The sequence below is a fragment of the Heptranchias perlo genome, chromosome 3, assembly GCF_035084215.1.
Source record: "Heptranchias perlo isolate sHepPer1 chromosome 3, sHepPer1.hap1, whole genome shotgun sequence".
NCBI lineage: Eukaryota > Metazoa > Chordata > Chondrichthyes > Hexanchiformes > Hexanchidae > Heptranchias > Heptranchias perlo.
The window spans coordinates 31,241,049-31,253,716 of NC_090327.1; the positions used below are offsets into that span (position 1 = coordinate 31,241,049).

Consider the following 12,668-nt stretch of genomic DNA (forward strand, 5'->3'; position numbering starts at 1 on the left):
CTGCAGAACGGAGAATTTGTACACACATTTAAAAAAACAATCCTATTGTCAGCATATTTACTCACTTACAAATCAGTACAGATGAAGGAAAAACATTGATCTTCAGGCTTTACCCTTCAGAAGGCCACTCAGTATCCACTTGGAAAACATAATACGTATTATTGAAACATAGAAAATAGGAGTAGGAGTAGGCCATTCGGCCCTTCGAGGTTGCTCCACCATTCAATATGATCATGGCTGATTCTCTATCTCAATACCATATTCCCACTCGCTCCCCATACCCCTTGATGCCTTTTGTGTCCAGAAATCTATCTAGCTCCTTCTTTAATATATTCAGTGACTTGGCCTCCACAGCTTTCTGTGGTAGAGAATTCCACAGGTTCACCATCCTCTGAGTGAAGAAATTTCTCCTCATCTCAGTCCTAAATGTCCTACCCCGTATCCTGAGATTGTGACCACTCGTTCTGGACCCCCGAGCCAGCGGAAACATCCTCCCTGCATCCAGTCTGTCTAGCCCTGTCAGAATTTTATATTCAAATAAGATGGACAGTAACAATCAAAGTCAACATCAAACTCAAACTCTTAAAAAAATTAAAGGCACCAAGTTAGGCAAGGGTATTAAGGGTTACGGAACCAAGGAGGGTTAAGATACAGCTCAGCCATGATCTAACTGAATGGCAGAACAGGCTTGAGGGGCTGAATGGCCTGTTTTTATAGTTGTGCAGTAGTTTAACAATCTTTCTAACATGCTTGGATGAGGAAGTTCTGCCAGAGGACTGGAGGTTTGTCAATTGCAACACCTCTGTTGAAAGGAGAAAAGGATAAATTGGGCATCTATAGACCAGTCATGTACTGGTAAGCTTCTAGAGACTATAATGCAGGATAAAATGAATACTTACTTAGCAATTAATTAAGAATAGATGACACAGATTTGTAAAAGGTATGTAACGTCTGACAAATTTAGTAGAGTTCTTTGATGCAATAACAGTGCATTGATAAAGGAAATACAGTCGATATTGTGTATATGGGTTTTCAAAAGGTGTTTGGCAATGTACGTCATAGAAGATGCAACAAAAATGCATTTGTCTTTGTTATCTTTTAAAAAGATTCTCTGTCATTTTCACAGCTCACACAGGATTAAGGACAGTAAGCACTAGATGTTTCTGCAAACTGTATAGAATTACATAGAATTTACAGCACAGAAACAGGCCAGTCTTTGCCGGTGTTTATGCTCCACACGAGCCTCCTCCAACCCTACTTCATCTAACCTTATCAGTTTAAACTTCTATTCCTCTCTCCCTCATGTACTTATCTAGCTTCCCCTTAAATGCATCTGTGTTATCTGACTCAACTACTCCATGTGACAGTGAGTTCCACATTCTCACCACTTTCTGGGTAAAGAAGTTTTTCCTGAATTCCTTATTGGATTTATTAGTGACTATCCTATATTTATGACCCCTAGTTTTGGACTCCCCCACAAGTAGAAACATAGAATACACTTGTACTCTGGCGAATTCACGTCAGGACAAGGCAGAGAATTTATAGCTAAGGAAGGCTTTGTGGTTTCACTGCTGTCATTGTACTTGCATGAAGACCCGTCTAACAGGTCATTCAAAGTATATGACACAGATCAATTAATTGAGCCTTTACATCCTATGTAATTGATGTCCTGCAATGTAGTTGTAAGAAATACAATTTTAATGTCCACGTTCCTGCAAATCTTCAAAGGAATCTGAATGCCGTGTCTGTGATTTTAATTCAGTGTGCAGTTAGTCTGAAGTCTGCAGTACTGAGCTCGGCAGAGACTCTATGATAGCATTTCACCACATAAAAAGTGAGCGTCTCTGCTTCAGGGATCAGTTTTATGTTAAGAGTTAGCACAGAAGAAGTGTCTTTGCTGTTTTGATATTTAAGGGAGAATAGTAAAGTTTAATACTGTAAATCTACCATTTGCACTGAATATTGTTCATTACTTGTTTAATGTTAAGTAAATTCTAATGTTGATTTATAGCCTAAGGCTCGGCCCCAGAGTGAATATTCACTAGTCTACCAAAGACAAGGAGATAACGTAATGACATGTGATATATTCCAATAAGGGTCCTTTGATTGAAACCTGGATCTTGTTACATTTATCCAGATATTGGGCTCACAAAGGCACACTGGTTCATACAGGATGTGAGGTCCACTTGCAGAAGTAGTCAGTAACACTGAGACCAAGTAGAATATCTAATGTAAAAAAAACAAACAGGAGGCTTGTTGACAAAATTAAGGTGCACAATATTAAATGGAAGGAAGTTGGGAGCATGGATGGGAAGCTGGCTAAAGGAGAGAAAACGGAATAAAAGTTCATGGATGTTTTCTGGACGGATGTAAACAGTAGTGTTCTCCAGGAATCAATGTAACCATTGCTCTTCTCCATCTGTACATAAATAACTTGGACTCAGCTACAGAGGCCACTATGAATTTTGCAGACAACACAAAAACAGGGAGCATAGTTAATGGTGAAGAGGACTGTGAGCAACTTCAAGAGGATATACTGTTTAGTAGTTTGGGCTAATAGATGTCAAATGAAACTTCTTGTAGAGAATTATCACATAATTCATTATGGGAGGAAGAATAAGAGAAAAATACTCAAAATGAGAAAACTGTAAAAGGAGTCAAGAAGTAGAGAGACATGGGGTTCAGATGCACAAATCTTTAAAAGTGGGAGGACAAGTTGATAAATCTGTAAAAACAAATCAAATGTAATCCAATGTTTTAGAAGTAGGGGCTAGAGTACAAAAGCTAAGAGTTAATCTATACCTATACAAATTACAGTGAAACTTGTACAAATGGACACCACCAAAAAAAGACACCTGCAAAAAAGGGGCACTCACTGAAAGTCCCAAATAATTTACATTGTAATAGATACAAGCTGCACCTTGAAACAACGGTCACTTGCAAATTTCAAACTATATACAGCCTTCGATGCACCAAGTCCATTTCCAACTTGAAACACGGGACACGCAGGTAAGTGCGAGGCGGCAGCGGGTGAAAAAAAACATCTTTTGTGTAATGGAGATCTCTTTACCCAGCATCCACAGTGACAGAGAAACCGCTGTGTATCTGCGATTCAATGCTTGCCACGGCTCTATCCCAGGGATAGAGCAATTTCTCTGCTACTATGGATGCTGGGTAAAGAACACCCCATTACACAAAAGCTGGGAACTATACCAAGCAACTTCAAATCTCACTCAGGAATTGGGAACTCTGGACTCACGAGGGTGGGAGGCTTGAAATCATGGGGGGGGGGGGGGGGGGAAGAGGGAGACTGGGGAATGGGGGGGGGGGGAAAAAAAAAAGAGTAGCAGATCCCAGGATCAGGACATTCTTCCCTAAATGGGAAAGGCCCTCAGGATGGCAATGAACAGGAAAAGCCAATGAACTGAAATTACATCCTGCCGGCAGGGCTTCAGGATTAGGCACGATCCCAGGTGAGGGCGAGAAAAAAAGAAACGCTGCAGGAGATACAGCCAATCCCAGAATATTTGGATCATCCGGTTTATTGTACATACAATGACCATTTTGAAAATAGGGACACCTGCAAATAAAGGACACCTGATGCAAGTCCCGTAGGTGTCCCTAATTTACAGGTTTCACTGTATCGGTTCGGCTGCAGTTAGACTATTGTGTCCAATTTTGGCTGTTCTACTTTGGGGAGGAGAGGGTAAGAAGGGATTTATCAGCACAACACCAGGGATGAGATTATTTATAAGGAGACACTAGACAAATTGGGGATCTTTTCTCTAGAAGAGAGCGGTTTAGAGGAGATCTGATATCTTTTTTCCTCAAATTTTGAAGTTTTGATAAGGTAAATAAAGAAATCTATTTCCACTGGTCAGTGAGTCAGTAACTAGAGGGCATATATTTAAGACCATCACCATAAGAACAATGGGAGAGGTTTAAAAAAAATGAATGCTGAGGATTATTAGGACATGGAATGTTCTACCAGAAACTGGTGGAAGCAGAATTCGTAAGGGATGTGGATAAATATTTGACAAAGAATTTGAAAGGTATAAGGAAAGAGCACATCAACAGGACTATGGGGGTAGCTCTTTCAGAGAACTGGCACAGGCTTAATGTGACGAATAGCTTCCTTCCAAGCTATAAAATTCTATCATTTTCTGATTTTACTTGATTAGCTTTGTTGAAAACAGGTGTACATTGACTGGACTCTTTCTGCAAATAACTAACAATCACACCCAAAAGCTAAGTCATAAACACACAGGACAAGAGCAACAAACAACACAGTAATCGGCGCACCAGAAGATGGGGTCTTCTGTGCTGTTGCAACCAATTCAATTCATTTTTTAATACTTTTATTTAAATTATGAACCTTGTTACTATTGAGGTATTACTAGCCTGACCATGTTACTGAAGCAAAGTGTGAAGGACCTGAATTAACATAGGTAGAGATCCAGTCATTGAGCTAAACGTGTTCCCCATCAACTGTACACATTATTTAATCTCCCTCGCTCTCTTAACTTGTTCCTGATCTCGCATGTCAGCACTCTGTTTAAAAATATTCAACCAACAAGTTGATGAAAGAACAGGATGCTATCCCTTCAAGCAATACAGATGGGCTCAATCATGACAGGGTCAAGCTGCAGGGGCTGCCGACAAGTAGAAGCTCGGCAGCCCTTCTTGGTTTTGATCCTAAAAACATGTTGAAGTTTGACGGTGTAACATCTATGACAATTATGTCAATCTTCAAGTCTCTGCTGTCTGACAAGCTGAAAAAATTGGTTGCTGGAGCCAGTTTTCAATCCAAACTGCAATTCATAGTATCATAATAGGTACAGCACAGGAGGAGGCCATTCAGCCCATCATGCCTGTACCGGCTCTTTGAAAGATATTTGTTCAAATAGTTGTTCAAGAGCATGTGAAAGGGAAAAGCATACAGCAGCAGAAAGAAAGTGAACTTTAGGCACTACAGATAAAGTGAAAACTAGAAGGTGTAAAGCGAATAACCCAGCATCAAAACTGAAGGTCAGGCCCAACTAAGAGTTCTATATACAAACGCACGGAGTATAAGGAATAAATTAAATAAACTACAGGCACAAATTCAAATTGGAGGGTATGACATGATAGCTATTACTGAGACATGGCTGCAGGATGGTCAGGATTGGGAACTAAATATACCAGGTTATAAGGTCTACAGGAGAAATAGGGAAAATGGAAGAGGGGGAGAGATAGCCTTAGTGATTAGAGATGCAATCACTTCAATGATAAAGGAGGATATGACGAGGGGTAAGCAGCCAACAGAGACCTTATGGGTTGAATTGAGAAAAAGGAAAGGATCTAAGACTATAGTGGGAGTTGTGTATAGGACCCCTGGCAGCAGCTCTGAAATGCTAGATTGTATAAATGCAGAGATTAGACAAGCATGTAACAAAGGCATAGTGGTCTTAATGGGGGACTTTAACCTTCACAAAGATTGGGAAAAGCAGACTAGCAACTGTCAGAAAGGTAGTGAATTTCTTGAGTGCGTCCGGGATAGTTTTCTACAGCAGTATGTCCTAGAGGCAACAAGGGGGCAAGTCATACTAGATTTAGTAATGAGTAATGAACCAGATTTAGTTAACAGCTTAACTGTGCATGAACATCTATCCAATAGCGATCATAACTTGATCGAGTTCAATGTAGTGTTTGAAAGGGAAAGAAGTGAATCAGCTGCTAAGATTCTAGACTTGGGTAAGGCTGACTTCAATGGGATGAGACAGAGACTGTCCACAGTAAACTGGGCAAATCTGTTAATGGGTAAAACGACTTATGATCAGTGGGAAATGTTCAAAGAAATATTTAACGTGATACAGAATCGGTTTATACCAGAGGGGCAAGAACTCTACTTGCCAAAAAAAACAGCCATGGATAACTAAAGAGGAAAGGGCATACAAAAAGGCAAAAAATGGCACAGATCCTGGCGAATGGGAAAGATACAAAGATCAACAAAGGGTCACAAAACAGATAGTAAGAGCTACAAAAAGAGAGTATGAAAAGAAATTTGCAAGGGATATCAAAAACAATACAAAGAACTTTTATAGTTATATTAGGAAAAAGAGGGTGGTCAGGAGCAGTGTTGGCTCCTTAATGGCGGAGCAGGCTTGAGGGGCCGATTGGCCTACTCCTGCTCCTATTTCTTATGTTCTTAAAAACTGAAAGTGGGGATATTGTCATTGACAATGGGGAAATGGCAGACATGTTGAATAATTTCTTTGCATCAGTATTTACAGTAGAAAAAGAGGATAGCATGCCGGAAATCCCAAGAAAACTAATATTGAATCGGGGACAGGGACTCAATAAAATTAACATAAGTAAAACAACAGTAACGAAGAAAATAATAGCACTAAAGAGTGACAAATCCCCAGGACCCGATGGTTACCATCCCAGGGTTTTAAAGGAAGTGGGTGAGCACATTGCAGATGCCCTAACTATAATCTTTCAAAGTTCTCTAGATTCAGGAACTGTCCTTCTAGATTGGAAAATTGCACATGTCACTCTGCTTTTTAAGAAAGGAGAGAGGGAAACTAGGGAATTATAGGCCAGTTAGCCTAACATCTGTTGTGGAGAAAATGCTGGATAGGGTAGGGTGACTGAACACCGAGAATTTTCGGTTAATCAGAGAGAGCCAGCATGGATTTGTGAAAGGTACGTCGTTCCTAACAAACCTGACTGAATTTTTTGAAGAGGTGACTAAACTAGTGGACAGGGGAATGTCAATGGATGTTATTTATATGGACTTCCAAAAGGCATTTGATAAAGTCCCACATAAGAGACTGTTAGCTAAGATAGAAGCTCATGGAATTGAGGGAAAAGTACTGACTTGGTTCGGAAGTTGGCTGAGCGAAAGGCGACAGAGAGTAGGGATGATGGGTAGGTACTCACATTGGCAGGATGTGACTAGTGGAGTCCCACAGGGATCTGTCTTGGGGCCTCAATTATTCACAATATTTATTAATGACTTAGTTGAAGGCATAGAAAGTCTCGTATCTAAGTTTGCCGATGACACAAAGATTGGTGGCATTGTAATCAGTGTAGATGAAAACATAAAATTACAAAGGGATATTGATAGATTCGGTGATTAGTCAAAACTGTGGCAAATAGAATTCAATGTAGGCAAATGTGAGGTCATCTACTATGGACCAAAAAAGGATAGAACAGGGTACTTTCTAAATGTTAAAAAGTTAAAAACAGTGGATGTCTAAAGGGTCTTAGGGGCTCAGGTACATAGATCATTGAAATGTCATGAACAGGTGCAGAAAATAATCAATAAGGCTAACTGAATGCTGGCCTTTATATGTGGAGGACTAGAGTACAAGGGGGCAGAAGTTATGCTGCAGCTATACAAAACCCTGGTTAGACCGCACCTGGAGAACTGTGAGCAGTTCTGGGCACCGCACCATCGGAAGGACATAACGGCCTTGGAGGGAGTGCAGCATAGGTTTACTGGAATGATACTCGGACTTCAAGGGTTAAGTTAAAAGGAGAGATTACACAAATTGGGGTTGTATTCTCTAGAATTTAGAAGGTTAAGGGGTGATCTGTTTGAAGTTTATAAGATATTAAGGGGAACAGATAGGGTGGATGGAGAGAAACTATTTCTGCTGGTTGGGGATTCTAGGAGTAGGGAGCACAGTCTAAAAATTAGAGCCAGACCTTTCAGGAGTGAGATTAGAAAACATTTCTACACACAAAGGGTGGTAGAAGTTTGGAACTCTCTTCCGCAAACCGCAACTGATGCTAGCTGAATTGCTAAATTTAAATCTGAGATAGATAGCTTTTTGGCAACCAAAGGTATTAAGGGATATGGGCCAAAGGCAGGTATATGGAGTTAGATCACATCAGCCATGATCTTATCAAATGGCAGAGCAGGCTCGAGGGGCTGAATGGCCTACTCCTGTTCCTATGTTCCTATAACTGGAGTTCCTCATCCCTGGTATATTCCAGTAAATCTCTTCTGCAAATTCTTGAGAAGTTGCTCCCTCCTCCCAATTAAACAGGAGGCAGAAGAAAAAAAATGCACCTAAAATATTTTAAAGTTAGAAAAAATGGGGTGGCGCAATGGATAGAGTACAGAACACTAATTATAACAGAGAAAGATACTAGGATAAAAAGGACAAAAGAATAATGGACAGAAAAATAGAAAGTTTTCACCAATTAGCAGCAGGAGTTCTCGAATCCAAAGTAAATTTGACCAATTTGGTCAACATAAAGTAGTGGCCCGGATTAATAGTAGTCCCATTGTACGTTATAAGCAAGGCCACTGGTTTTCTACGTTCATGTAAAGATGGAGAGATTTGCAGAATGTCGATAAAAAGCCCCAAATTCCATGTAATAAAACAGAACTCTATTTATTCAGTTACCATAAACTTGATAACTGTTAATTATCACACACTTTGGGATCCTAAGCACTGGCCCTGCTAACTTGCACCTAAGTTCTTCATACTTGGGTAAGTGGGCTGTGTCCCTATAGGGAAGAGAGGCAGTACTCCAAATCTGGCAAACAGAAAGCCTGTTGTGAATTTCTCAGTAATTTGGTTTGAAGAGCCCTAAAACTTGATGATGGGTTTTTATGCACCGTAGACATCTGACTGACTAAAAACAAAAATCGGTATAGCATTGAGTACGATGGCTGAACTGACGGTTAGTTGGGAAGTCCAGCATGAGAGTAATGTCTCCAAGCAAAAACTGATGAAGGCAGCTGATTGGTCTGTATCTATTTGAAGGATGAAGCCTGAAATATGCTTGTGCCTGAATGGCTTGAATTTTCAACCAGTTCTAACCTGTGATTTTGTTGAGACGTGCTCTTTTCGCCTGAAATGAGCATATAATACTGGCCTTCCTCTTCCTTGCTCCTGATGTTTCTGCTTGTCCTGAAGTCTGCTTTGGCTCATCGAAGGTCAATGGCTCAGAGTTTCCTGATTAATATAAACATAGGTCATTAAGGTTCAACATCTCGGCATAGCATTATACTGAAATTAAATCAGATTCAAAGTTCATTTACTTTGAAGTGGGGCCACTAAACCTTGGTAGTGAAGTCCTTCACTGCATTAATCACTTTGATCTTTGCTAATTAAACATTGATCTATCGGTAACTTTTTTAAAATGCCAATTTCCTCTCCTCTTCTCCTGAAAGCAATGAAGTATGGTGTGTCACCAGCCATCTTGTACCTTGTCCTAATGTCTATTCTTCATGTCAGCCTGGCAAACTCCACCCATTTCATTTCCCTCCAAAAGGTAAATCAAGCCAAACTCCAGAATATGTATCTGATCTTGCATCCCACATTATTTATCCTCTACCAGTTGGCCTCCTTTGATGTGACAGCTGCAAGGTTACAGCAGCTCAGGAACCATTAACCATAGCATTTAATCATATCTATTCTGTATTCATTCTTAGAGCCCTGATCATGCATTCATGAAGATTTTTGCTGGTTTTTTTCTCCCCTTTCCTATACACCTCTGCTGAATGTTGACTCCTTGTTGCTCTACAATTCCACAGGTACTGCTTGCCCTTCGGTACCTCTCCCAAACCAACCAACTTTTGTAAGTGGGGCCTAGAAAGTGTGCGTCGGCAGAGTATTCAACCAGAACGATATCTGTGTATGTGTTTACACATAAGTGTACTTCAAAACAGCATTGGATCAGGCAATCCAAAAGTCTTTTGGTGTTATTAGATATCTAAAATAAATATTTATTCCCCTTTACTCAGCTCACTAGCTGCTGAGCCACACGTATTGGGAGTGTCTCTATTCCCTGGGAGTAATGACAGAAGACACCTCAGGTGGCTCTAGGTAATTATAGCAACAGGTTCTGGCAGGTACTTCGGTATACGTTAACAAATAAATCTGAATGGGTTGCATGGCTGATAAATATTTAAAGATTTAGAAAACCTACCAAAAAACGTTTGTGACGTTCCCTGGATTCTTAGACTTGTGTAACTGCCTAAAACAAAAAAATCCGCTGACATTTTTTGAGAAATTCTAACAAGAGCTTTTCATTCCATCATTTCACAGTTTTAAAAAAAACAAAATTCTTGACAGGGTTTAGGTAATGTTCAACACAAGTCAACTTCAGGCTACAGAATGCTGTTGAAAGGAATAAATTGTGCAGATGGCCTGGCACAATGCCAAATTGGCTCAGTTGCTAGCACTCTTGCCTCAAGTCAAGCCCCGCCCAATCCGTGAGTACATAATCTAGGCAGATGCTCTAGTGCAGTACTGAGGGAATGCTGCATTGCTACAGATGCCACTTTTTTTGGGAGAGGCATTAAACCTAGATCACATCTGCCTGTTCAGGTGGACATAAAAGATCTCACAGCACTATACAAAGACGAACAGTGAGGTCTCCTGGTGTCATGGGCAATACTCCTTCCTCCCTCATTCAATACCACCAAAAACAGATTATCTAGTCATTTGTCGCAGTTGTTATTTGTTTGGACGCAAATTGGCTGCCATCTTTGCCTACAGAACAACAGTGTAATTAATTTGGCTGTAAATCATTGTGATCCGAGACATCCCGAGGACACGAATGTCCTATATAAGTGCAAATTCTTTCTTTATAATGGAACATGATTCAAGTAGTTGATTTGGGCAGACTCCAAAATGATCACAAGATCATAAGGCAGCAATGCCCTGTGGGACAAAATGATATGTTACACTGTCACATGAACATAGTAACAGGTGTAGGCCATTCAGCCCCTCAAGCCAGTTCCCAATCAATCAGATCACGGCTGATCAACTCTGTTTTACTCACCTTTTTTCCATTTCCCTTGATACCCTTACCTAACAAAATTCTATCGATCTCAGTCTTGAAAATTTCAATTGACCCAGCATCCACAGCTTTTTGGGCTAACAAGTTCCACATTTCCACCACCCTCGGTGCGCAAAAATGCTTCCTGATTTCACATCTAAATGGCCTAGTTCTAATTTTAAGATTATGCCCACTGGATTCCACCATGAAAGGAAATTATTTCTTTATATCTACACTATCGAATTCTTTTATCATTTTAGAGAGCTCGATTAGATCATCCCTCAACCTTCTAAACTTTAGTGACTACAAACCAAGTTTATGCAACCTATACTCATAACATAACCCTCTAAGCCCCAGTATCATTAGGGTGAATTTGCGCTGTACCCCCTCCAAGGCCAATAAGTCTTTGCTGAGGTTCGGTGCCAAAACTGAGCATAATACTGTAGATGAGGTCTGACCAAGGCCTTATATAACTGAAGCATCACTTCTTCACTTTTGTATTCCAACCCATTTGAGATAAAGCCAACATTCCATTAGACTTCTTGATTACTTTTTGTACCTGTGCACTAGCTTTCAGTGATCTATGCACATGGACTCCCAAATCCCTTTTCTCCTCCACAGTGCCTAGTCTTGTTGGTGGCAAGAGCAGAGAAGCAAGGACTACATTTGGAGAATTCTTCTGGTTTAACATCTTGGTCCAACTCCCAGACTAAGCAATGTCTCACTGTGATTCAACCTATATGTGAAAAGTTGGTTTGGGAATGGTGGGTTCGGATTGGTATCACTTAAATGCGATGCATTACTCGGTTGTAGAAATTTGCTCATATTCAGAATGAGGGGAGAAATCACAACCATAAGCCCTGGAGGCAGTGTGTTGGGTCTGGTTGGATCATGCACCAGGTAACATTTAAGAATAGGTTAAATAGGTGGTTGAAGGAAAGTGGAGGAAAGGGATATGAGATCTGAGTGGGCACATAGGATTAGGACTATTGCTTGTGTGGAGGATCAACATCAATAGGGATAGGCTGGGCTGAATGGCCCATTTCTGTACTTTAATTTAAATGTAATTCTGAGTGTGTTGGGTCTGGTTCGATAGTATGCCATGCAATTTGTTAAAAAAAATGTCATGCCTTTTAAAAAGTAATAACTTGGCTATACCAACCTGAGATAGCAACAGATACAGGCTCTTCTTGTTTTTTGTGTGCTTCATCCTTAATGTCTTTAACATCTGACATTGTTCCCTCTTTCTTGAAGTGGGATCCCCTTCTCATTTTCCTCTCCTCCTTTTCCTTATTAACTCGGTGCTTACTGACTGCCTTATTCTTTGCGGCGGCTGCTGCTGTAGCAGCTTTAACAAGAGCTAACCAGTCCTGTAAAACAAAAACGTTCATCACTCAATCATTTTTTTTTGTGAGAAGAGGAAAGAAAACAGAAGAGTATGTGCTCTGGCATCTCCAGAGCCTCAACAGGTTTATCTCCAGAGTCTCAGCAAGCTGATCCACCAAGTAGCTAAAGATACCAAGCTAAATCCCTGTTGTGTGCTACCTGTGAGGTAGCAGATTTCAGGTGCAGTGGCAGAGGTACTACAAATGGCCTCAATACTCCCGGATTGGAAGGGAAACATCAGCCAGGTCCCTCGCTCCTGATCGGTATGCAATGGCCAATGCTGGAGATGCACTTACGACATAGGTGAGGACAGAATTGGGCTCGGCTGTAATACCATGGCGGCTTTACCCAAAGTTTCGGTACCGGGCGACCATCAGTACCAGTGTGGAGAAAACTGGTGAAAAAAGAGCTCCATTGTGTTTTCCACAGTTAGTTACCACAATACCTTTGAAAGAATGCCTTATCCTACAAGGAAAAGGAGCGTTTTTATTTCA

At 40.6% G+C, this 12,668-nt stretch overlaps 1 protein-coding gene across 6 annotated transcripts in view; it reads right to left on the bottom strand.

Moving 5' to 3' along the window:
- Positions 1–12,668, bottom strand: part of phf20l1 (PHD finger protein 20 like 1) — a 119,143-nt gene that overhangs the window by 62,458 nt on the left and 44,017 nt on the right. For 4 of the 6 annotated variants that reach the window (XM_067978691.1, XM_067978676.1, XM_067978671.1 and 1 more), the window contains exons 7-9: positions 11,951–12,158; positions 9,934–9,981; positions 8,823–8,957 (exon numbers count right to left, since the gene is read on the bottom strand). In XM_067978691.1, the coding sequence (XP_067834792.1) occupies positions 8,823–8,957; positions 9,934–9,981; positions 11,951–12,158 (391 nt within the window). The remainder of the gene's footprint in view (positions 1–8,822; positions 8,958–9,933; positions 9,982–11,950; positions 12,159–12,668) is intronic. The other 2 variants (XM_067978683.1, XM_067978672.1) reach the window with 1 other exon arrangement.